The 26,912-nt window shown below is 43.1% G+C and overlaps 1 protein-coding gene across 1 annotated transcript in view; it reads right to left on the reverse strand.

The window, feature by feature from the left end:
- The window catches only part of gria4a (glutamate receptor, ionotropic, AMPA 4a), a 53,269-nt gene that overhangs the window by 13,747 nt on the left and 12,610 nt on the right, over positions 1 to 26,912 (reverse strand). Inside the window, exons 3-11 of the mRNA XM_053646795.1 lie at positions 20,860 to 21,099; positions 18,094 to 18,278; positions 16,925 to 16,978; positions 16,545 to 16,703; positions 13,639 to 13,806; positions 13,397 to 13,501; positions 13,148 to 13,255; positions 3,816 to 4,022; positions 2,372 to 2,736 (exon numbers count right to left, since the gene is read on the reverse strand). Of these exons, the coding sequence (XP_053502770.1) occupies positions 2,372 to 2,736; positions 3,816 to 4,022; positions 13,148 to 13,255; positions 13,397 to 13,501; positions 13,639 to 13,806; positions 16,545 to 16,703; positions 16,925 to 16,978; positions 18,094 to 18,278; positions 20,860 to 21,099 (1,591 nt within the window). The remainder of the gene's footprint in view (positions 1 to 2,371; positions 2,737 to 3,815; positions 4,023 to 13,147; positions 13,256 to 13,396; positions 13,502 to 13,638; positions 13,807 to 16,544; positions 16,704 to 16,924; positions 16,979 to 18,093; positions 18,279 to 20,859; positions 21,100 to 26,912) is intronic.

The raw sequence follows: 26,912 nt of genomic DNA on the forward strand, positions 1-26,912 counted from the left end.
AGCCCAGTCCAGATGTGAAAGAACGACAACATGTAATCTATGGGTGAGGTAACACATTCATCCCAGGTTGTTGCGGCTTTGTGTATCACCGAGTGCAAAGGTTTGACCACAGTAACCTTCTTTATACCATTTCTGTGGTAGCGGGGATCATTAAATCAGAAGGTCGAGCGAGATCCAAATGTCTTCCTGCTTCCTACATACATGCAATTCAATTTTATTTGAGCAGACATTGTCAACAATAGACCTTGTCCTTCATTGCATAAGGTAGTGGCATAAGGCTACCACCTTTTTCTCCCAATTTGGTCATTTGCCAATTCCCACCCTCTCTCCCCTACAATCAGGGAGGATGAGGACTAGCTTGCTTCCTCTGAGACATGTCCAGCCACTGTGCCTTTCCGCCTATGTTTGGCTAGTGTCGCTGTGATTGACAGGGACAGAATAACACCGTCCCTCCCATCCTGACAGCACAGCCAATTTTGCTCATTTGGACTCCAGAGCATTTTAGGAGTCTGCACTCACGATCTCTCGATGATAGAGTGAAGGCTTTTCTGTCGGGCCACTCGGAAGCCAGGAGGCCATTTATGACTCGCCTTCACATACTCACACAGATCTATAGTCACCAGTTCTCCTAGGGTGGGAGGAAACCGGACACCCCTGAGGAAACCCCAATGGAGACAGCGAGAACACGTGAAACTCCGAACAGAGAGTAACCCGAGCTCAGGATCGACCTGGAGACCCTGGAGCTGTGAGCGCACCACCGTGCCACCCGGGTCTAAAGATGTATCCGCTAATATACTAGCCATAGCGCTAATGTTATAAAATATGGAGCTTAGGTGTAGCTAATCTACAATAGGCCTTACCTCTGCTGGATTATCTCCATCATATCCAGCTGATAGGTTAAGAGTGGTGAAGTTCGGCTGCTGCTTTTGGCCTGGAGATAAAACTAAAGGATAATGTGTCTTTTATGAGGAGTTATGAGGCCTGTCTGTTAGCGAGCACTGCCCTAAAATGCACTCATACACTGAAAATCTAATCTAGCAGAATCTGACAGGTGAGATCTTCACAACCCCCCGACCAACCCCTCCCCCCCAACCCCCTAAACCCCAGTTTCTGCCTTTACCAGCAAGGACAGAACTTCCATGGCGTCCTGCTCATATTTCAACCAGCGGACTGTCTCGACATCTGTAACGGTGTAACCCTGGTGCTGTTGTCTGTCTCTTTCCCTTTCTTTCTCTCATTCAGTGAGTGACTGTGTAACTCAAACAGCAGTAAGCACTGACACGTAATGTCGCTAAAATAAGCAGAAAGGTGAGAATCAAGAGTGACAGACAGAGAGAGAGAGAGAGAGAGAGAGAGAGACAGCACGAGAGAGAAAGAGAGCGAGTGAGACAGTGAGAGAGAGAGAGAGAGAGAACGGAGGATGGATCGATCTTTCTTCTCTTTCACCTCAAGTTGGACTTGATGATGGAAAGTCAATTTAGCACTGCCAAGATCTCCACTTACACACACACACACACACACACACACACACACACACACACACACACACTCACTGGCTTCAACAGAACCTGCTGATAAAGCTCATTCTAATGCTAATATTAGCATTTTTGGGGGCAAGTTCTAAAGTTAAAGCTACATCCTGTGGTAAAGTTACATATGTGCATGCTAGCCTAATGCAGATTTCACCATATGTTCCCAAATTCCTGCTTTCCTTCCTTCCATCCATCCATCCATCCATCCTCCATGCTCTCTTCATCCTCATCTTCTTATTTACTCCTTACCCACTTCCTTATCTGAACTTTAACGTCCGTCTTTTATTTCCTCCTCACATTTCATCCTTCCTCAAATTTTATCCTCTTCACTTATTTTTCTTCTTTCCCTTCATTTCCCTCCCTCCCTCCCTCCCTCGCTCCCTCCCTCCATCATGACTGTTCTGATCAGCGTGAGACTTGTTCCAAACCTCATCCTGCAGATTTACTGTTCCTCCTCACTGAGTTTTGTTCCAAATGTTCAGAGCACGCTGCTCTGTCGGTGTTAGTTTTTGGGGTTTGGTGATCAGACCGAGCTATAAAGTGGCGACTAATATATATTTTGCTCTTTTTTACGTATGTTCTAAATATAACGTAGCGATCAGGACCTGGGTTCTTAAGTTCCTGGGGAGCCTTTAGGTCAGCGCACAGGAGGAAGTGGATTTGTCACTCTGTCCTAAATCCTTTCCTGCTCCCTACGTCAGATAATCACGAGAACATTTAGACCTACAGGGTTCCAGACTGTCGAGTAGAACACTTGACTCACAATGTCCACTGTAAAGGCCCTGTAAAGACCTTTGGACGTGTCCAAAACCACACATGCTGTTCGTTTCAGGAGTTACCTGGGCGTGAAGTCACAGCCCTGCTGCATGAAGGCTCCCAGGCTGAACCACAAGCTGTTGAAGATGCCGAACTCGTTGGGCGGCTGATCCGCGTCCGGCTCTTCTTCGTCCATGTCTCGTTTCCACTCGTAGGGGCTGAAACGGCTGACGAGGAACAGCACGACGCTCACCCCGATGTAGGCGAATACGATACACATCCAGATCTCGTAGGCCAACGGGTCGAGGAACGAGAACACGCCCGGCTTGGACTTCTGCGGCTTTTTGATCATGATGGAGATTCCGAGGCTCATGAAGGGTTTGGAGAAGTCGATCACTTCCTCCCGCACCAGGGTGATCGTTAAAGGAGCCACCGCGATCTCGGCTTTCTGGAGATGACAAACACAAACATCCTATGAGACAAGGATAATCGCAAATATATATTACTACAACCGAGTGTACGGTAGCTGCTTTATTCCGTTAAAAAAGGTTTAATAGAAACCATATCTCTAGCCATGTCTCAAATAATTGTAAACACACACACACACACACACATATACTAAGCTGTGTGCGAGTGTGGACTCTGAGAAGACCCATTTTGCTAACCAAACAGAACATCAAAACAGTCATTTTCTGAGCTTTGACAGAGAAAAACCATGCAATCCTCTGTTGTGAGCATGACCTTGTTTGAAGGTCATGTATAGCATCCTTTTGTTGTAAATGAATGGAATTAAATTGAAAGTAAAACGCAAATTCTTCTTGGCTGCTGAAAAAACAGCGATCCTGCTAGAGGAATAATGGACAAGCTGCTGTCATTGAGCAAGCGAGAGAGAGAGAGAGAGAGCGAGAGGTAGAGCGAGGAAGTTTCCCAGCAGGTTGTGGAGACCTTAATAGACCAGGTGTTCTTCTTCAAACTTGTGTGTTGAAGCAGGTGGGGATCTAAACTACACACATTCAGTGACAGAAGACTGCCAAAACCACTTTCCAACATCTGTACCTGTATTTCCTCCAGCTGATTTCGGGCGTCTTCATCGGAATAATTATTGCCACACAACAGCACAAATGCGCAGGGTGGTCCCTGCGTAATCTTTCCTAAATAGTTGCACATATGTGGGGATTTCAACCGTGCTCCCACTGGACCTACGTTGACTTTTTTTTGTTATTTCGAAACACAATCCTATGTGTCCCAGGCCCTACGTTCCCAACGTGCGACGCTTCCGACGTGCTATGTTTCCCAGTCCCTAGTTTACAAGATCCTATGTTTCCCCTAGTCTGAAGTTTCCAAGGTCTTACGTGTCCCTGCTAATTTGGAACGTGGCCGCAGTTTGTGGCTAAGCTGGTGATCGTGAGCGGTCACACTGTGTGCTATAAGTGATGTCAGGCAATGATGCTGAATGCCGTACATGCCTAGTACACACACACACACACACACACACACACACACACACACACGCACAGTCAGTCGTACCCCGTACACAAGCTCCCCCACCATCCCATTCCAGATCTTGGTCTCCGGATCCCTTGCGCCATACTTCCCATCTTCAACGATGGAGATTTTGTATTTAATCCTGATGTGTTTGGCAATTTCAGACGCCAGATCCACACAGTATCCCTCATACCGATCGTTCCCTTCGTACAGCTCCCAGTTTTTCTTCAGCATCACATACGGTCCTTCCTAACACACACACACACACACAAACAGAGAAAGAGAAAGAGAAATGTGGGAAAATACAACTCGTCATTGGTTAGCAGTAACTTCACTATAGCTGCTGTGTGTGTGTGTGAGCTCCCTCTAGTGGTGATGTCTAGATGTGTAATTGCATTTATAGACATTTCTACGTTCTCAAAGTCAGTACAATAGTGCAAATCGTTTCATTTTATCAGTCATTAGTTATGAAATACTGGGATTGTTTCATATAAAGTGTCTCAAATGAGACAGACAGAGAGATACAGAGAGAGAGAGAGATAGCTGGAATAGAAAAATAAAGTCTGTTGCTCAATGACAATGGATTAGAGAGCCAGGAGGGATGAACTGAACCTCCTCAAATATACAACCTAATCCATCCATCCATCCATATTCCATACCACTTATCCTACCGACCTCTGGCTATCTACGTACGAGCACAAATTAAAAAAATAATAATAATAAAATTACATTTTTAAAATTTTTTTATAAAATACCCCTGTTACCTTTGTGATAGAGCTGCCTTCTGATTGGAACACAGTGAGATTTTAACAACGACACGAAGCCATAGAAGATGGAAATTGAACAAAGGTCAGGAGGTGACACAAACTGTGGGACACCATAAGGTTCAGAACATCAGAGTCTGTGTGTGTAGCAGAGTGTGATTTCATCATACTGATGAGTTCATGGCGCTCTCTCTGCTTCTTTCTGTCCTCTAATTACCAACACGTGGAAAATCTGCCTCGGGTTAGTCGCCTGTTTATCCGAGACATGGAGCAACACGTGCAGCGTCGACGTGACGGACTGAGCGGCGATTCCTCTCGTTCTGACAGACGTCCGGAACATCTGATCTGTCAGTGCCTTATCCTTTTAATTGGATTCGTTTCAGGACGTCTCGTTAGCGTTGTAAATCCAGAACCATATCGGTTGTTTATGAAGTGTTGATGCTGTATATAAATAAACACAGTAGTGCGTGCGTGTGTGTTCGGTGTGTTCGCTACAATATTTCACATGAAACGGCCCGTTCATACGGGCTCCGAGTTCCTCAGTATGGCTGAATCCACGGAAGGTTGTTTAGTCGTTGATTATTATCGTAATTACAGTGTCGTCTAAAGAAACGCTGCTTTTATGCTTCATGCCTTAATGGGTTAACGGTGCTATTTTCACCACCGCTAGCTAGAGAAGATGTTCTGTAGCTTATGCTCTGTGTGCATGTTTCCCAGTTGCCTAGCAACATTGTTCTCACGACTTTTAGCGTTTAATCAGCGAGTGTATATCGCGTGTTCACCTTCCTGTTTTGAAAGCACGGTTTGAGCACACCATTATGCTCGAGAAAAGGTCAGGATTAACAGGGAAATGGCTGCGAGAAGCAAGTCAGTTTATAAATATATAATGTTCGCAATATGTTTGTGTGTGTGTGTGTGTGTGTGAGCGTGGGGATTCAATGGGGACCAAGGATAGGAACATCTGACAGTTTTGACCTTGTTGGAACAGTTGGCTGGTCCCCATGAGGAAAACTGTTGTTTTTGTTTGTTTGTTTGTTTGTTTTTCCCACAAAAACTGCAGGATTTATAAAAAAAAAATTGTTGGGGGGGGGGGGGGGTTATTTCAGATTACATCAGATTTATGTCAGCATTAATTAGTCGTATTAGTAATGAAGTCAGTGGAAGTAAGATAAACCGTGTGTGTGTGTGTGTGTGTGTGATTAAACCTGGGATTGGGACAGAAAATAATGCAAACACAAGGTTAAGGTGTTGCTTTCCAACTGTGCAGTAATTATAGACACACACACACACACACACACACACACAGAACCTTCGCAGCGTGCAGCTAATGCCTCTCTGTGTGAGATGGAGGGTGAAATGTGAGCCCGAGTGTGTGTGTGTGTGTGTGTGTGTGTGTGTGTGAGAGAGAGAGAGAGAGAGAAAGAAGAAAGACAGATTATTCTCTTTAGCAGGTCATGACATAGTGTGTGCGTGAGGCATAAAAATAAAGCTAGTTCTGTGCCTATGTCACCATGACAACCTCTATTACAGCGTGTTCACTAGGTTTGGTATGGAAATGGAAACACAAGTTTTACTTCTCGAGACGTTCGATCCCGACCGGTTCGATCAGGTTGCAGGTGCGTCTCCGGGACCTGGGATCCGGTGCGTAATTTATTCATGTGCTGTAATCCTGCTCAGGCTCAACAATGAGTTCTTTGTTTACATTCAGAACCGATCCTGTGCACACCTCTGGATCGGGTGATCGGCCAGAGCAAAGGTCATTTTGTGATGTTATTTTATGATTTATCGACCATACGAGCTTGTTTTACGTGCTATGTTGTAGCTGGCTTTTCGTTCCTGCATACGATTAACAAGGACGATATGGTCTAAACAGAATGGTTGTAGGCTAACAGAAATGATTTTTACACTACAGACTTTGCTAACCTTATTATCGAGCGAAAAAACAAAATCAATATTTTTTTTTAAACACTTTTCATCTAATGTTAGCTTCAGCATGCAGAAGTTTTCAGATATACGGTAGTTAGCTACGTTCTGATGAGTTATTGGGCGTTTCAGCGAATATGAAACCTTTCATTAACCAAAACCTTCAGCTTCAGGTTCTAGTTCTAAATGATTTGCGTCCAAACTTGAGACAAATGACCACTGAAATTTGGAAGCAAGGATCCTTGAGGCCAATTACCACACAGCTGGAACCTCCAGAGGCAACCCCTGGGCAAAGCACGGTTCTGGTTTTCTAGAGACCAAAGGTTCTGGTACTTTGTGCAGTACATAAAGTCCTTTAGACTATCCAATCGAACATATTTCATGAAAAACAAAACACATACGATACTGAATTTGCGGCGGTTGTGTATTTAATTTAAGCTACTTACATTTTATACATGTGCTTCTTACATTTCCTGCAGTCTACACTGTGTGTGTGTGTGTGTGTGTCTCACATTTCCTTTAGTAAAGCTGTTTTTGTGTGTGTGTGTGTGTGTGTGTGTGTGTGTAGCTCACATTTCCTGCAGTAAAATTGTGTGTCTCGCATTTCCTTTAGAAAAGCTGTTTTTGTGTGTGTGTGCGTGCGTGTGTGTGTGTGTGTTTGTGTGTGTGTGTGTTTTCTCCAGAAAAAAATGTGCACTTTTCCAGATAGAATAATGTATTAGCATAACAAATTAAGAATCGATTCATTCCCCAATTAAGAAATGTGCACATCGATAAAGCAATAGATTAATCAATTATTATTCAATTAAACACAGAAGAAATAAATGAACAGAAAAATGACATTATTCAATTGATTTTAAAAAATCGTCCATTATATAAAGGTCATATGTCCTGTAATAATCGAGAGATTGATAACTAGATTGTTAAAAATTTTAAACTGATCTTTGGTTGTTTTTTCTTTTTTATTCATTTCAATTAAAGTTTTAATGAGCAAATTGTTGTTTTTTTTTTTTTTTTTTTACTTGACAGTTTTTCCATTGCTTCATTAATTCACTTAATATCTTTTTGATTAAGTGAAAGTGGCACTTTTCAGTTTTAAAATAAAAAATTTGGAAATATATATAGATTTTACAAACAAAATCCAAACTATCATTAAAACAATGATGAAGAACAACCTCTAACTAACCTAATGACATACAGTATATACTGTATACTACACCTTTATATATAACTTAGTATTTAAGTCTTCCAAATTTATATAAGCAACTGACTTTTCTGAATCTCCGTCCCATCTGAGCTGAAGATCTGGTGATTCAGAGAAGTAGAAGCAGCGAGTCCTGGTGAGTGGACTTGTGTTTTCATCATGAAGATGTTTTTCAGAGGTTCTTCATCAATTACGCCAAGTGGCGCGTGAAAACACCCGCTATTTAAAAAGGTACAGTCGTTTTTTGACAGAATTCCAGTGCTGCAGCTTTCAAACAGAAAGTTCCTCTTCGTCCAATCCGATTTAAGTGACAGCTAGCTGAACGTGAGGAGGAACCAAGTATAAAAAAATGTCCTGACTTTAAAATGATGAGACGGACATGACACCAAAGTGTGGGGGTATAAATAGGCATGAAACTGGTTTGACATAAATAGCCTCATTTACTTCTCTGTCAAACGTGTTCTCTGGTCCTCTCTGTCCAGTGAACAAGTGTCCGTTGTCCTTCAGATTTAGACAGCTGAATCCTAATCTGAGACGTGCTTGACAGACAGGATGGGCTGGGGGAGTTAAGTGGAACCTCGTCTGGAATAGTCACGTCAAACGAGCCTCATTGAACATAACATTGAGATCCCCTTGGCATGGCTGTACACATACACATAGACACACGCAAATCATATAAGATGTCTGAGCACAAGATAAAAGTGGGGAGAATGTTGGACTTGGGAGTGATGGAGGAGTCACCTGGTACAGACTGGAACAGCTCCAGTGTACTTGTTCCCAAACAGAGCTGCCATGCAAGGCTCTAGCTTGCTACCAGGAGCAACTTGGGGTTCAGTGTCTTGCTCAAGGACACTTTGGTATGTGGAGTCATGTGGGCCAGGAATCGAACCTCCAACTCTATGATTAGTGGCTCTACAACCTGAGCCACAGCCACCATAGCCTCATCCATTTCCATCTTTAGTACCTTGTTCACAATGCCCTTTTTCCCCCCAAATCATCATTTTGTGTCAAAGAGTTGATATTGCAGACTGATAACAATCAATCTGACTGGGGTTTCTAAGCCTGGAGGCCTTTCCCAGGTAAAGCCCTGTCCCTGTGTTCAGAGTTGCCTTGTTTCAGCACTTTGCTAGCCACTAAGGCAGAGGTGTCGAATCTTATCCGGAAAGGGCCGGTGTGGGTGCAGGTTTTCATTCCAATCAAGCGGGACACACCTGATTCCGCCTGTTTAATCAGTTGATCTTGGCTTTCAATAGATTCAGGTGTGGCTTCTGCTCGGTTGGAATGAAAACCTGCGCCCACACCGGCCCTTTCCGGATAAGATTCGACACCCTTGGTCTAATGGGACCAAAATGATAGCCAGGTATTTGCCAATGATAGATGCCACAGATTTGATACTGCTCATTCCTTTTATATCTTAGGAATTCCATATAAGTGTGGAGTGAAAGCTCCTCACCCTTCATTCAGAGATGAACTGGAGCCAGGAGTGGCACCTGGTCAGTTAGAACGAATGTCCACTGTGGAAATGATCGACAACCTCTGCTCTGAGGAATAGTTCATTGGAGGTGTAAATTGGAATTGCACCCCAGGACATTGCTCTGGACAGTATAACCAATCAGCAGAGAACCTGACAATTAACAGTATAAACTGATCACTCAACAGTACAAATCTGAGCAGCTCACATCCACCTGTGGCTTAATACTACTACTACTACTACTACTACTAATAATAATAATAATAAATTTTATTTTATAGGCACCTTTCAAGACTCTCAAGGACACCTTACAGGCATAATCACGTTTACAATAAAACCTAAATAAAAATCTAAACTCAGAAATAAAAAACGAGCATTATCATAGGAATAAATACCTTCATAAATAAAAATGATTTGTAGTAAGCTAGTTGAAACAGGTGTGTTTTGAGGAGGGACTTGAAAGTGGAAAGACGATCGCAATAATGTATATCTGGTGGTAAAGGGTTCCAGAGTCGTGGAGCAGCACTGCCAAAGGATCTGGACCCCATACAAGTCAGAAGAACCAAAGGTATCACAAGAACGAGGGAGAGAGGAACAAGATCTAAGATTGCGGGTAGGAGAATATATATATATATATATATATATATGAAGAAGATCGAAAAGATAGGAAGGTGCTAGGCTATGAAGAGCTTTGAAGGTCAATATCTTGACAATATGGAATTTGACAGGGTGCCAGTGAAGTTGTTGGAGAATAGAAGTTATATGGACTTAGATATGGAGTTAGAGGTTTGTGAAATAATCCGTGCAGCTGAGTTTTGGACCAGCTTTAATTTATGCTGACGTTTTTGTGGTAGACCAAATAGTAGGGAATTACAGTAATCCAAGCGGGACGTAACCAGAGCATGAACGAGAGTGGCAGTGAGAGAGTTGAGAGGGAGGGGCGAAGACGATTTATGTAGCGCAAGTGGAAATAATCTGACCGGGTAATATTTTATCATTTACATGTGCTTCAAAAGAAAGAGTGCTATCCAGAATGACACCCAGACTCTTAACTTTCAAACAGGGAAGGACAGTGGAATTGTCAATGGTCAGAGTAAAACTTTTTGATTTGGCAAGATTAGACTTAATGCAAACAAGAAGAACGTCAGTTTTGTTGCTATCGAGTTTGAGAAAGTTACAAGAAAACCATAGGGCCCAAGACAGATCCCTGTGCACCACCATTAGTAATACCTTCTATTGATAGTTGGGTGGTACAGACTATACCTTCCTTTAAACAAGATCAGATAAAGGGTGGTACAGACGATCACTATACCTTCCTTTATACAAGATCAGATAATAGGGGGGGTACAGACTATACCTTCCTTTAAACAAGATCAGATAATGGGGGTACAGACTATACCTTCCTTAAAACAAGATCAGATAAAGGGGGTACAGACTATACCTTCCTTTAAACAAGTTCAGATAATGGGGGGTACAGACTATACCTTCCTTTAAACAAGTTCAGATAATGGGGGGTACAGACTATACCTTCCTTTAAACAAGATCAGATAAAGGGGGTACAGACTATACCTTCCTTAAAACAAGATCAGATAAAGGGGGTACAGACTATACCTTCCTTTAAACAAGTTCAGATAATGGGGGGTACAGACTATACCTTCCTTTAAACAAGATCAGATAATGGGGGTACAGACTATACCTTCCTTAAAACAAGATCAGATAATGGGGGTACAGACTATACCTTCCTTTAAACAAGATCAGATAATGGGGGGTACAGACTATACCTTCCTTTAAACAAGATCAGATAAAGGGGGGTACAGACTATACCTTCCTTTAAACAAGATCAGATAATGGGGGGTACAGACTATACCTTCCTTTAAACAAGATCAGATAATGGGGGGTACAGACTATACCTTCCTTTAAACAAGATCAGATAAAGGGGGGTACAGACTATACCTTCCTTTAAACAAGATCAGATAATGGGGGGTACAGACTATACCTTCCTTTAAACAAGATCAGATAAAGGGGGGTACAGACTATACCTTCCTTTAAACAAGATCAGATAATGGGGGTACAGACTATACCTTACTTTAAACAAGATCAGATAATGGGGGGTACAGACTATACCTTCCTTTAAACAAGATCAGATAAAGGGGGTACAGACTATACCTTCCTTAAAACAAGATCAGATAATGGGGGTACAGACTATACCTTCTTTTAAACAAGATCAGATAAAGGGGGGTACAGACTATACCTTCCTTTAAACAAGATCAGATAATGGGGGTACAGACTATACCTTCCTTTAAACAAGATCAGATAAAGGGGGTACAGACTATACCTTCCTTTAAACAAGTTCAGATAATGGGGGGTACAGACTATACCTTCCTTTAAACAAGTTCAGATAATGGGGGGTACAGACTATACCTTCCTTTAAACAAGATCAGATAAAGGGGGTACAGACTATACCTTCCTTAAAACAAGATCAGATAAAGTGGGTACAGACTATACCTTCCTTTAAACAAGTTCAGATAATGGGGGGTACAGACTATACCTTCCTTTAAACAAGTTCAGATAATGGGGGGTACAGACTATACCTTCCTTTAAACAAGATCAGATAATGGGGGTACAGACTATACCTTCCTTAAAACAAGATCAGATAATGGGGGTACAGACTATACCTTCCTTTAAACAAGATCAGATAATGGGGGGTACAGACTATACCTTCCTTTAAACAAGATCAGATAAAGGGGGGTACAGACTATACCTTCCTTTAAACAAGATCAGATAAAGGGGGGTACAGACTATACCTTCCTTAAAGCAAGATCAGATAATGGGGGGTACAGACTATACCTTCCTTTAAACAAGATCAGATAAAGGGGGTACAGACTATACCTTCCTTAAAGCAAGATCAGATAATGGGGGGTACAGACTATACCTCCCTATACCTTCTATCTTTAGTTGTGTGTTACAAACTGTACCCATACCTGCTTCAAACACGACCAGATAAAGGTTCTCGGATTCGTGGTGAAATGTCTTCACGACTAAACACAAGTCCATTTTCCAAGACAGTCTACTACAAGACTTTCAACACCGGATGACTGAAAACAGACAAAAAGGCATTTCCGTGCATGTGCCTCAAAAAGATGTCCAAATCACATGTAAACACCAAAGGACCTGGAACACGCAACAACAACAACACAAAGTTAGCAACCATTCAGTGTTTCAGTCCATGTTGTAACTGAGTCATGTCAGCATCTACTTTGGTGGCCATCTTGTATCTTGTGTTTCTCTCAATGTCTGAAGATAGGATTCTTCAGCAGCGTTGGAAGAGATGAACCAGCTGCTGAAGTAAAATTCTCCATCGCCTTAAAAACATGTCAGGAAAAAAAAGAAAGAGAAAAGATAGAGAGAGAGAGAGAGAGAGAGAGAGGAGGAACCTGCTAAGATACGTTCATGTACGGCCTTCACTTAGAAGAGCTTAGCTTCTAAGTATTACTTGCTGCTAGCATAGTTAGCATGCTAGCATGCGACATCATCTTGCAACACTTCAGTTGGCATTCACCACCACAAATTGTAAATAAATAATTATTCAATTAAAGCAAATTCCATGAGTCTTAGCCTAAAAGAGCACCATTCACTACCATAAACTGTAAATAAACAATTATTAAATAAATGAAAAAATAAAAATCGCCATTAGCATCTTAGCTAACATTGTGGCAGTGCACATATATTTTTAGACCCAGTTGTGATTAGCATTAGCACAAACCCCCTAAAGCACTTTGTGGATAAAAAGTGAGCACACGTCTGCTATCTGTGTTTAACAAAACATGATCAATACAAAAAATGACTCATGAAACATCTGTTAATGCTGTAACAGGAAACATTAACCTGCATAGGGCAGCATTAGCGAGTCTTTTAATCTCTCTCTCTCTCTCTCTCTCTGTAAAGTAATTGTAGTGTGTGTGTGTGTGTGTGTGTGTGTGTGTGTGTGTCCATGTGTATACACGCGCATTACCATGATGGTGGTGACGATGACTGTTCTGTTCTCCCCAGCTGAGTCGTTTCCGTTTACTAGCTCGTTCTGCACCAACACCAATTTATCCATGTCGTTCCAGTAACCGATCTGAAAACACACACACACACACATACACACACACACACATACACACACACATACACACATGTACATACACACAAACAGTGAATATGTAAATGTCTGTTTGTATATGTGTATGTATATTTGAAGTGCTGTGTGTGTGTGTACCTTTTGGGGGCCGTTGCTCCTCATTTCAAACACATCCATGGTGTAATTCACTCTGCGTCCATTCTGATCAAACTGAATGTTTCCTGTTAGACCCTGGATCTGTACCTGCACACACACACACACACACACACACACACACACACACACACACATAGTAACATCAACAATATGTCAACTACGGTACCTCACATACAGTGTACCTGTTGTAAAGTGTATTTTAGGGTATATCCGATAAGACATACCTGTTTCAAGGTGCGCTCCATGTCTATGCCTTGGTTCCACGGCGCTGCCGGATTGGCCAGACAGTCTCCGGCGTTTCCGCGGCGCGTGATGTCAATCTTCTGCCGCCGAAGGTTCCGGAAGGCTTCGGCCATCACCAGGACGGCGTCGTACGTCAGTGAGGAAGTGTACTGAGGGACAAACACCAACCATGAGCTCTCTTTGATTTCACTTTCCTCTCAGTAAACCAGCCATATCTTGTAAAGCGGGTTTCAAACGTCTTCACCGATTTCTTTGGAGACGTAAACATTCGTATGGAACTAATGCGATATTGTTTTAAGCAGGTTAATAAAACCTCAGTTTAAATTCCTGCTTAAGTTCCTTTGCGGCGAAGGTTCTCGAGTTAAAGCTTCTGGGCGACGCCGTCATCTACATTCCGAGGAACGAAACCAGAACATAAAATTTATGTTACGAAACATCAAATTTAAGAACGGCCCTCAAGATTCGAGGAGGAGATTAAACCAAAGGACGTGAATGACGCAAAATCAACGCGGACACTTTCCCTGACATCATTACTCACAATTCAAGCAACAGCATAAAACTGTTTGAGGCTCTTCAACTGAAAAGCTTCATAATCAGAGAACTGCATTACCCATAATTCCCTTCTGAGTCCTGAGTCCACTACTGAAATGAAAACTAGCTTCATTTCATCCAATACAAATTGTTTCCTTTGGATACTGAGGTTATGGAAGTATATTAAGACAAGTGAGTGTGTGTGTGTGTGTGTGTGTGTGTGTGTGCCTGCCAGATAGGGAAATGGAATTGTTGTTTTCATTGTGGTTATCTGACTATTGATCCCGCTGCATAACAGGCAATAAAGGTGAAAGCTCAACCCGACAGAATTAAATAAATAGAGACAGAGAGAGAGAGAGCGAGAGAGGGTGAGAGAGAGAGAGAGCGAGAGAGGGTGAGAGAGAGAGAGGGGAAAAGATATTATGCCTACTGTATGAAAGAGAATTATAAGCAGAGTGACATTTCCCATTCTAGCTGATTAAATCTTGAGTGACTCTCATAACCTTTTCTTCAGAACATTTTCACTTCCACATAAGTACTACACTATACACCACGTAAGTGCTATATTATATGCAGTTGCTAAAGGCTGTATTAAAGAAGTGTGCTAACTCTGACATCCCGTTCGATCTGTTTTAGTAAATATCTCATTTTGATCTTCATGCTATTCTTCTGAACATTCTCCTGAATGTTTCTGATGGATTATAGGCAGGCCCATGTGCACTTGCTAATCTAAATATCTCTCTCTCTCTCTCTCTCTCTCTCTATATATATATACATACAGTATCTCACAAAAGTGAGTACACCCCTCACATTTTTGTAAATATTTGATTATATGTTTTCATGTGACAACACTGAAGACATGACACTTTGCTACAATGTAAAGTAGTGAGTGTACAGCTTGTGTCACAGTGTAAATTTGCTGTCTCCTCAAAATAACTTGTTTACGTTCTTGAGCCACAGTGATTTAAAGTTTCAGGGCTAAGGTTCCTAGGTTACAGTTCCTCAGGTTAAAGTTCCAGGGCTAAAGTTCAGGTGCTTACATTCCTCTACTAAAAGTTACATTTCTAGTGCTTGGTTTCCAAGGTTAAAGTTCCTGAGCCACAGTTCCTGAATGAAAGTTTCAGGGTTAAGGGTCCTAGGTCAAAGTTCCTCTGCGAAAGTTCCTGGGCTAAAAATGTAAAGATAGAGTTTAGGCTAGAGGTAAAGTTTAAAGTTCCTGAGTTTAAAGTTGTTGGACTAAGGTTCCTGGGTTAAAGCTATTGTGTTAATGTTTCATGGCTAAGGTTCCCGGGTTAGGGTCCTGTGCTTGAGTTCCTGGGTTAGTTCCACAGCTAAAGTTCTTCTACTTATGTTTCTGGACATAGGGTCTCTGGGTTTTAAGTTCCTGTGCTTACATTCCTCTGCTAAAGGTCCTGGGCTTAATTTCCTGCAATTAAGTTCCTCTTCTTAAGTTCCTGGGTTCTTGAGCTAAAGTTCCTCTGCTTAGGTTCCTCTACTAAAGTTCCTTGGCTTAGGTTCCTGGGCTAAAGTTCCTGTGCTTATATACCTCTCCTAAAAGTTGAATTTCTTGTGCTTGAGTTCCAAGGTTAAGGTTCCTGAATGAAAGTTTCAGGGTTAAGGTTCCTAGGTCAAAGTTCCTCTACTACAGTTTCTGGGCATAGGGTCCTGGGTTTACAGTGTGTTGGTTTGCTTGAGTTCCTCTCCTAAAGTTGCTCTGCATAGGTTCCTTGACTAAAGTTCCTTGAGTTGAAGTTCAAGGGCTAAGGTTTCTCAGCTTAAGGACCTTCCATAGACTTCCACTTCTAAAGCTCTTAGGCTAAACTTTCTGGGTTAATGTTTCTCTCATAAACTTGCTGGGCTAAAATACCTAGACTAAAGTTCCTGAGAAGTTTCAAGACTAAGGTTCCAGGAATTAAGTCCTGGAGGTAAGTTCCTGAACTAAAGTTCCTGTGCTTATGTTCCTCTGCTCAAGTTCCCAGGCTTAGGGTCCCGGGCTAAAATTCCTGTGCTCGATTTCATGTGATAAAGTTCCTAGGCTTAATACTTGTGTTTGACTTCCTTTGTTAAATTTCCCGGAATAAAGTTAATGCGCTTAGGTTCTTCTGCTAAAGTACCTTGGCTGACGATTCAGGGCTATGGTTCCTGGGTTAAAGTTTCAAGGTATATCTGTGATAAATGTCCTGTGTTTGAATTTCTGGATCAAAGTTCATCTGTTAAAGTTCCTGCATTAAAGAGTCTAATAGCTACAGCAAAGTATTGTGGTCTTTTCTAGTGACTCCTGCTTCCTGAATTTCCCTTTTGGTCCAAAACACACTGTGAACTCAGAAGGTTGTGCCTGGTTGGACGGTGCGTGTACCTTGGGTGGGGTTTCGGAGCCTGGGTATTCTCTCTGATCGAGTTTGTTCCAGCGCTGCATAAGTTTGATCACCATCGGTTTACTGAAATCCACCAACTGGAAACCAGTAACATTCGCTCCTCCGTGCATGAAGCGCTCGAGAGACACGTCCTTAAAGCCCTGAGAGAGACACCCGGAAAGACGGAGAGAGAAAGAGAGAGTGAGATACAGAGGAATGTGATTACTTAAGCGACTCTGTCTCATATATGCAGCTCCTACATATAGCTATGCATTATACATATCCCTCTGCTTCACACACACATTTTATGAGGACACTCTGTCCTGCACACACACACACACACACACACACACACACACACACAAACCAGCCAGGCACTCACCAGGTTGCCGATGATGTAATGATAACCCTTCACATGCTTTCCTACACTCACCGCCTGCAAAAGGGATGCAAGACAAATACAGAGAGAGAGTGAGACAGAGAGTGAGACAGAGAGTGAGACAGAGAGTCATGTTGAACAGTTACAAAAAAACCCAAGATAAAATAGGAAAGGGGGAGAGAGAGGGGCAGAGAGAGAGAGAGCGTATCCAAAATCCTCATACATGTTCAAGATATCTCTGAGTTTCTACTGCCTCCTAGATTTCTTAGAACTCCTTATAAATGCTAGAACATGCTGGGTCTGGTCTTGATATCTACAAGCACCTCATACATGCTCTAGACATCTTCAAAGTCCTTCAGTGTTTAGCTCCTTGTGTTCTAGATAGCTTCAAATTCCTCATACATGGACTAAGCATCTTCAAAATCCAAATGCATGTTCTAGACATCCCTGAGCTTCTCATACATGTTCTAGACATCTCTGATCTTCTCATACATCATGTTCTAGACATCCCTGAGCTTCTCATACATGTTCTAGACACCCCTGAGCTTCTCATAGATGTTCTAGACATCCCTGAGCTTCTCATACATGTTCTAGACATCCCTGAGCTTCTCATACATGTTCTAGACATCTCTGAGCTTCTCATACATGTTCTAGACATCTCTGATCTTCTCATACATCATGTTCTAGACATCCCTGAGCTTCTCATACATGTTCTAGACACCCCTGAGCTTCTCATAGATGTTCTAGACATCCCTGAGCTTCTCATACATGTTCTAGACATCCCTGAGCTTCTCATACATGTTCTAGACATCTCTGAGCTTCTCATACATGTTCTAGACATCTCTGAGCTTCTCATACATGGTCTAGACATCCCTGAGCTTCTCATGCATGTTCTAGACATCTCTGAGCTTCTCGTCCCCGTTCTAAATCTCTCCAAATGTTATACTAGTTTTATACATTGACAGATGCTTTGTGCATCCTCTAGATGTCTCGAAAGTTCTTGTGCTACTTCTAGACACCTCCAAACTCCTCCTTGTAGCTGCCCTAAGATATCTTTTACCTTCTCATACCTAGTCTAGATAGCTCCACAGTTCTATACACTGGCAAACGCCTTGTGTGCCTGCTCTAAATGTCTCTGTGCTATTTCTAGATGCCTCCAAAACGTCTCGTACCTGCTCTAGAAAGTTCTGGAGTCGTTCTGCCTCTAAATCAATGACAAACTTCTTCTCGTTGCGACGGTCCAGGTCTTCAAGGAGGCGTCGATAAGCAGCATCACCAAAGTTCTCCACACAGATTGCGCTCACCAGCCATCCATTCTGACCAGCCCTCTCCATGATGGCCTGAAGGATGGTGTATCCTGGCAACACACATATGCACATGCACGCACACACACACACACACAGCAATTCCTGGTTATGCATACATACTGAATTTATTGAAGAATGTTGGAATGGAGTTTAAGAGACAGAACTCTCTGGACAAAACCTGACGGATTGTGTGTTTGAACCCCTCGCGCTCGACTCCTTGTTTTAAATATCTTCAAACTCGTTTCTTTTCTAGATCTGTTTAAAGTACCAATGCTGGCTCTGGAAGCTACCTCTGAACTCCACATACCTGTTCAAGATATCTCTGAAGACATCACGGTTACTTTTTTAGACACCTTCAAACTTATTCTACCCATATTACATTTACGTAGCTGCACTCCATGTACCCCTTCAAGGTACCAAACTCCTTGCACCGGTTCTAGATATCTTCAAACTGCTTACACAGGTTCTAGATATCTCCAAAATCCTCGTGCATGTTCTAGATATCTCCAAAATCCTTATGCCTGGTCTAGAGATCTCTGTACTTGTCATGCCTGTTTTGAACCCATGAACACCTTTAGACTGTTCTCTCTCTTATCTCATATCCAACGTGTATGTGTGTGTGTGTCTTAAGCGTGCCAGAAACAACAGATGGCCACTAAATTGTCTCATTGTTACGCTGCTGGAGCAATCTGTCCATCAGCAAAGGGTGTGTGTCTATGTGTGTGTGTGTGTGTGTGTGTGTCCATTAGTTGATTATCTAATCTATACTCTGTGTTCATCCCAAATCGACACGTGTGATGCCAGAATCAGACACTGTCTTACACCTTCTACTGACTGATCCTGTTTCACCCTGACTTCATAAGACCACCAGATGTCCCTTCAGCAAACAGAGGCAGACACACTCCACACACACACTCCAATCTGTGTGTGTTTACAGAAAGAATATAGACAGCCTCATGTCCAATCTCACAAGCCTCGGAATTAGTGGCAGAGCACGCCAGTAGACTTCATCTCACCTGGACGGATGGTCATAGCAGGTCAAATCAGGAGGGGATCCACATCTGCTCCATGCAGACCCTCCACGTATGTCCCACATGACTCATTACCTGGCCCTCTGAACTCTCAGAGAGGTCATAGCCTGTCACATAACTTTCCACACTCAACTCTCATCCTCTCCTTTCATCCTTCTATGTCTAGCATACATCCCGCCATAGACGGCTCACCACCTGAAACTAAATCTCAGCAAGGCTGAGTCGCTGTATAATCCCTGGAAATACATCCAGATCTTGTGATCTCCCTGGAGAACCCTTGGATCCACGCTCGACCTTGAGCTAGTTCTTGACCACCAACTCTTCTTCTCTCCTCATATCACTAACCTGCCTCAGTTTCCAATCGTTTCTCTCCACAGACACCACGCAGATGCTTGTTCAGTCTCTAGTCATTCTGAGGCCGCTCTACTGCGCCTTGCTCCTGGCGCGTTCTTCTCCTGCGCGCCATCAGACCCCTGCAATGCAGCTGCATGACTCGTTTTCATTCTTCCCAAGTCCCGCCTTTTGCTGTGCTCCTTCCGTACTAGCGTCCTGTAGCTACTTGCTTGCATCAGATTTAAAACACCGACCACCTGCTAATCAAAATCGGTCTCCGCGTACCCATACTAAAGGAACCCCGTTCTGCAACACGTTCCCTTTAAGCTCGAGTCCTTCAAGCTTGATCCATCTCTCAAGACACAAGGAAGACACGCATCGAGACGCTCCCCTGTCCAGGTGGTGGAATGGACTCGGTCGCCAGATGTCTTCAAACCCACCTCTGCACTCAAGAAACCATCAATGCTCAATGCTATACCATCTTATCTTGATAGTACTCTTAGAACATGACCTATTTGTACTCTCCATCCATCCATCCATCCATTTTCCATACCGCTTATCCTACACAGGGTTACAGGAAGCCTGGAGCCTATCTCAGGGAAATCGGGGCTGTAACACTGTTAATCTCCATCATTAATGACAGCTTTAGCAGCGTCCTTCTGTCTGCGTCCTTCTTGGTGAATGTATAGCCGTGTGTGTGTGTGTGTGTGTGTGTGTGTGTGTGTGTGTGTGTGTGTGTGTGTGTGGTCTGCTTCATTAACGAACGCTAGATCAGGATGAATGATGAGCAGCTGCGATTAGACTTGATGCAGCATGAATATCACCTTCCTGCTGTGCGCCTTTGCTAACGAGACTCTGTATGTGTGTGTGTGTGTGTGTGTGTGTTGTCACACTGGTTTACAAATCTGGTAGGCAGGGTCCAACAGAGCAGCATTTGTGCTTGATGATAAAACAGTGCTTGTTGACACCCCGGTGACACACAACAAGGCCACGCCCACACACGACAAGGCTACGCCCACCATGGATTACAGCGAGCCACTGTGTTAAATCTGAGACAATCACTAAACACACCCAGCCTTACAATGCAAAGAGACTCCATGTTCTCCATGTTCATGTTGAGTTAAGTATTCAGAACCCCTCAAAAATGTGTTTAGTGGGGATGAATATCAGTCATTTACAGTAGCGTGAGAACACGTCCTGGACATGTCAATGATCACAGGGCGCTAATATTATTGCTATATTATTTAAATGTGTGTTTGCGTGTCACCTCGGTCCGTGTCGTACAGGAAGACGAATCGAGTCCATTCGTAGTGGTCGATGATGCTGAGTAAGGCGCCGCGGACCGAGGGGCGGAGCTGAATCAGGAACTGAGTGTCTCCGTCGGCCGGAAAGCTCGGCGAGACGAGCGAGATGTGCAGCGAGGCGCAGAACGACGAGAGCGTGTGGACGGAACGCTTGTCGTACACGCCGAATATCGCGAACACACCTCGCGAGTACTGAGAGCAGACTGCCAAGAGAGACAGACAGAGAGAGAGAGAGAGATAACAACGTAAGACATACAGACAATTTCATAACTATTGGCACCCTTAGAGACAGTAGGATCCCAGCAAAATTGCACGGGACACACTTTTCCATTCGAACACCGTTGTTGATTATTTTCCTATAACAGCATCCTCCTAAATAAAGTCTTTTTATTCTGTACTGAAACGCTTCGCCCATGCCAGTAAGCGGTTTGGAAGAGATTTTCACTTCGAACTATAATTGGAATCGTACGAAAGCCTCCAAAGCCTCCAAAGCATGGTGACACGTCATTGCTGCTTTGAGGGAAAACTGATTACTCAGTACTCACTACACTAGAGAATCATGTACGCTATCACGTCCATGTCGCTGGAACGTGGAGAAAAATCTGCCACTCGAAGCCGTGGTCATATGGCGGCAACAGATGAAGGACAGTAAAATGCACCTGGGTATAAATATATCTCTCACACACTGTCTCTCTCGCTTCGTTTCTCTCTCCTCCTGTCTGTCTTTCTGTTCTGTCTTAACACAGTTAACACTGTTTCTTCCTACAGGGAGCGTGAGGTGACGAACCCTTTTAACACTGCCTTAAGCTGTGTGTGTGTGTGTGTGTGTGGTTCTTGCTAAAATTCTCACTCCAAAAATGGTTTCACCTGACGTGCCGATGACATCATCCATCTCAACTTGTACGCACTTTGACAGCGATCAACCCTTGGAAGTCAGGTATGTGTATACTCACTAAAGTGTGCTTATTTCAGTGCAAGGACTGAGTGAGTGAGAGAGAGAGAGAGAGAGAGAGAGAGAATGACATTCTCTTCTGTTGACCAGAAGGTAAACGGTCAGCACAAATATTAAATCGTAGGAGACGTTTCTGATGATGATGAGTGGAGATGAGTGTTGTGCCAGTGACCAGTGGAAAAGTGTTCATAGCCAAGAGGGGCGCCTCGTGACCATGGATTTTTGGTCTGAATTGAAATTTTATCCAGGGGCTATCACGCACCAAAAAAGTTGGAAACGGACACAGGTTTTTTTTCTTGTTTTCTCAGCATTTGCATGGGAAACAAGGTCACCGTAGCGCACAGAGATTTCTGTTGTACTCAACCACTCCGTAATTTGCCTTTCCCTCTCATAATCTTTTGCAATATACAATAAAAATGTTATACAATATACAATAGAAATTGTATATATATATACATATATACGCTATCTGCACTTACACTTTGCCTTTGTTTGTGGAAATGCGTTCAATTTAATTCCAGATACTTGCTATAAAACGAGATCTTGGCGACCCCAGGGTATTATTAAACTTGCCCAATTTGGCCACAATAATGACGCTATGGAGCTGAATGGGATAAAAGTAGTGTACATCTGTCAAACAGCAACACAATGCATGGAGACTTTAGGAACATTAACATTTCTTGAATGGCTGATTTATATGATGGGGCTCTGCCACACCTGCCCCTCAGGCCAACCTGCCCACACTTGCCTCTCAGGCCAACCTGCCCCTGATAGCCAGAGACATTATCAGGTCTGTCTGTCTATTTATCCGTCTCTTTCCTCTTCGCATTATTATGGATCCCCCTGGTGACTGTAGGAGACATTTTTTGGAGACATTTCTCCATCAAAGGAGACATTTCTCGATCACGCTGATGATAACTATCCCCAGAACATGATGATACCAGCCCCATGCTTCGCTGTGAAGATGGTGTTTTCAGGGTGATGAGCAGGTTTGAGTTTCTCCCAAATGTAGTGTCCATTTTGGTCTCAACAGACTGGAGAAACATATATTTGCTCCTAAGTCTCCAAATGGGATTTCACATGGCTTCATTTATTTATTTTTTTTATAATTTAAGAATGGCCTTTTGTCTCAGCACTCGTTCATGAAGTCCAGTCTCGGGTTTGGTTGTCCAGCTTTTCCAATCAGATCTCTGCGGCTCCTTCAGAGTCATCCTTGGGCTCTTGGTTGCTTCTGACCTGACTTAGAGGCCGGCTTCCTCTAGGCAGAGTTGCAGCTGTGCCATATTTAATTTAGCTCTCTGGGCTGTTCAAATTTCTGGATGTTTTTCTTCTTCTTTTTTTTTTTTAGAACCATACCCTGATTGCTACTTTTCCAGAGCTTGCATCATGAAGGTGATCGCTCCATGGTCTTCATGAAGCTGTATGTTTAGATATGTCCTCTAACACACCCTGGGGCTTTCTAGGAACAGGTATATTTTCTTTTGAGAATCACCTGACAGATTAATCGCACAGGTAGATGTTGACCTGCTGTGGAATTACTGCCTGTCTCACCTCCTCCATTGCCCATAGGATTACCTTGCTCGTCCTTGAGCCTTGCCAACACGCCTAACGCAACCAAAACCAAACAGGCCTCCCCAGTCGCTACGGCTATAGCTACACAACTCCATTCTGATGGCAACTGATTACACCAGAGCTAGCTTAATGGTAAAGTATCAACGAATAAAGGAATGGAACAGACTGTGATATTTACAGAAGCACTCACGATTCACTATTCCACATTTTTGAATACTTTGGCCGTAACGTTGGTTAAATATGAAGAAACAGAACCTGCGAGTCTATTTCACTTATCAAGCAGAAGTTGTGGACCAGCTGTGGTGCAGGTGCTTTGTTTTGTTTGAAAGGTTCATGTATCATTTGCTATGAAAAGCACCTCCGCTTTGCTTATACTGCACTGCATCACGCTGGTGCTTTCTTCTTTTTTCTTGTTTTTTTTTTTTTTTTTGAGGTGAAAACACCTCCCACGACTTTGTAACGTTTTGCCTTCTTTGACTTATTGTCTCTGCAATAAATGAGTTCCTTCTGCGCTAAACATTTGCATTGGGAATGAAAAGTTGTGGGAGTGAGATGGTTTTCCCCTCACGCTGGCAGTTAAAAATAAAGACAGTGGGGGAAAACGGATCAGACGTAGCCGACGGGACTCGAACTTAATAATAATAATAATAATAATAATAATAATAATAATAATAATAATGATGCTCTTGCGTTTCTATCTTTCTTTTGTTGATTTCTTTCTTTCTGTGTAGAAAGAACAGAGCGTGTCCCGTGCTCTGGAAAGTGGAGTCAGAGAGTAAACTAATTTCACCTGCTAATTACTTTCCCATAATCTCGTTTTTGTCTCTCTAGTTTTCCCGATTTATTTGTAACCTACTGTACGTTTCCCCCCTTTTCTTTCATTCTTCCGTTCTATTAGTCATCAGTACACGCATATCAATATATCCGTAACGTTTTCTATTACATTCACCAGCAGTTCTTGTCAAAATTGTGTCACGTGCACTAATACAGTGCTATGAAATGAAATATTTATTAAAGTAAGAGAGAGGGAGAGAGAGAGAGAGAGAGAGAGAGAGAGAGAAAGAGAGAGAGAAAAAGAGAGAGAAAGAGAGAGAGAGAAAGAGAGAGAAAGAGAAAAAGAGAAAGAGAGAGAGAAAAAGAGAGAGAGAGAAAGAGAAAGAGAGAGAAAGAGAGAGAAAGAGAAAAAGAGAGAGAAAGAGAGAGAGAGAGAAAGAGAGAAAAAGAGAGAAAGAGAGTGAGAGAAAGAGAGAGAAAGAGAAAAAGAGAAAGAAAAAGAGAGAGAAAGAGAGAGAGAGAAAGAGAGCGAGAGAAAGAGAGAGAGAGAAAAAGAGAAAGAGAGAGAGAGAGAAAGAGAGCGAGAGGAAGAGAGAGAAAGAGAGAAAGAGAGAAAGAGAGAGAGAGATAGAGAATACACCATTCCTGTGTGAGGTTTTCATCTTTGTCCTTACTCTAAATTCTCATTTTCCCTTCTAGCTAGAGAGAAATCTGATTACACATACACACACACACACACACACACACACACAAACAGACACACGCACCCACACACACACACACACAAACAGACACACACACACACACACTTTGCCTCTGTCTTAGGATGAATTTCCCTCTGGTGGAGGATCAGTGTGGTTAGAGCAACTTCACTGTCCTGTGTGTGTGTGTGTGTGTGTGTGTGTGTGTGTGTGTGTGTGTTTGTGCTCTCCACTGTTACCATGGCCGTCACGGAGTATGCTCAGTAGCACCGACATTATTAGCGACTACACAGTATACTGAGGTAATGAAGAACCCAGCAATGGGTCTCGTTTATCGAGCTGGAGACGGATGAATTTATTAGTAAATGGTTGGCAGGAGAGTCGGAGAAATCGGGCAGTCATTAAAATTCATATGTAAAGAAAAGGAAGAACAAAGGCACTGGGATTGAATAGATCGAGGGTTCTCTAGGATCAATACTGAACCAGATCCCTGAGTCAGCATTCACTGACTCATTCACTGATTTGATTAATTCATTATTTGTTTTCAGCAAGTGCTTTATCCTGGGTAAGACGTTAACAGAGCTCAGTTAATGTCAACTGAACGCTGGAGCCGTGAGACGACCTGCTGCAATGACGCTTAGGACCAGAGCTTCAGATCAACTTCTCTCATTCACAGCTAGGGGCAATTGAGCATAGCCAACGTACCACCAACGCACCACCAACGCTCCACCGACCCGCCACCGACCCGCCACCGCCGCGCCACCAACGCGCCACCGACCCGCCACCTACCCGCCACCGACGCGCCACCGACCACCACCACCGCATTGGCATGTTTTTGGAAGGCGAGAGGAAACCTGGAGGAACTCCGTACAAAGAGAATTCTGAAGTCTCTGCATTCTGAACTGGGAGCCTGGAGTCTTCAAACTGTAGAGCTTTTCTTTTCTTTTCTGGACTACTACCAGCACTCCAGCTCTCATGTCCCACGATATTCTGCTGATCATTATCCACAACAGTTTTCACCTCACAGACACAACTATCACAAACTCTCTTATCAGATACGTACAATCTCATTTTCTAGCTGAATGTCTGCGTTTACACACAGACGTGTGCTGGACGTTATCATACCGATGGAGATGGAGAAGATTTGGAACAGCATGACCAATTTTTTTGAACTGTTTGAAATGTTTGCCAATATTTCTCCAGTACTCATGCCATGTACACAAGTATAAAAGAACCCACAGGTTGGTTACCGTCCACCAACAGGAATAATCTCAGCAGGGTTACGGTCACTGGCTTTGTGTCACCATGACTATATGTCACAAACTCGCAAATCTTTGGAAACTCCAACTCCCAGAATCCCTGGCTGGAGACCACACCCATTTAGAATCACAGATCCGGGGTTATCTAATTTCTCAAGACGGACCTTCTAGAGCAGTGGTTACCAACCATGTTTCTGGAGCTCTACCTTCCTGAAGACTGTAGCTCCAAGACCTTCCTCAAGAGCTCTACCTTCCTGAAAACTGTAGCTCCGAGACCTTCCTCAAGAGCTCTACCTTCCTGAAGACTTTAGCTCTGAGACCTTCTTCAAGAGCTCTACCTTCCTGAAGACTGTAGCTCCAAGACCTTCTTCAAGAGCTCTACCTTCCTGAAAACTGTAGCTCTGAGACCTTCCTCAAGAGCTCTACCTTCCTGAAAACTGTAGCTCTGAGACCTTCCTCAAGAGCTCTACCTTCCTGAAGACTGTAGCTCCAAGACCTTCCTCAAGAGCTCTACCTTCCTAAAGTCTGTAGCTCCAAGACCTTCCTCAAGAGCTCTACCTTCCTGAAGACTGTAGCTCCAAGACCTTCCTCAAGAGCTCTACCTTCCTGAAGACTTTAGCTCTGAGACCTTCTTCAAGAGCTCTACCTTCCTAAAGACTGTAGCTCCAAGACCTTCCTCAAGAGCTCTACCTTCCTGAAAACTGTAGCTCTGAGACCTTCCTCAAGAGCTCTACCTTCCTGAAGACTGTAGCTCCAAG

Source organism: Ictalurus furcatus, chromosome 17 (genome assembly GCF_023375685.1).
Source record: "Ictalurus furcatus strain D&B chromosome 17, Billie_1.0, whole genome shotgun sequence".
Classification (NCBI taxonomy): Eukaryota; Metazoa; Chordata; class Actinopteri; order Siluriformes; family Ictaluridae; genus Ictalurus; species Ictalurus furcatus.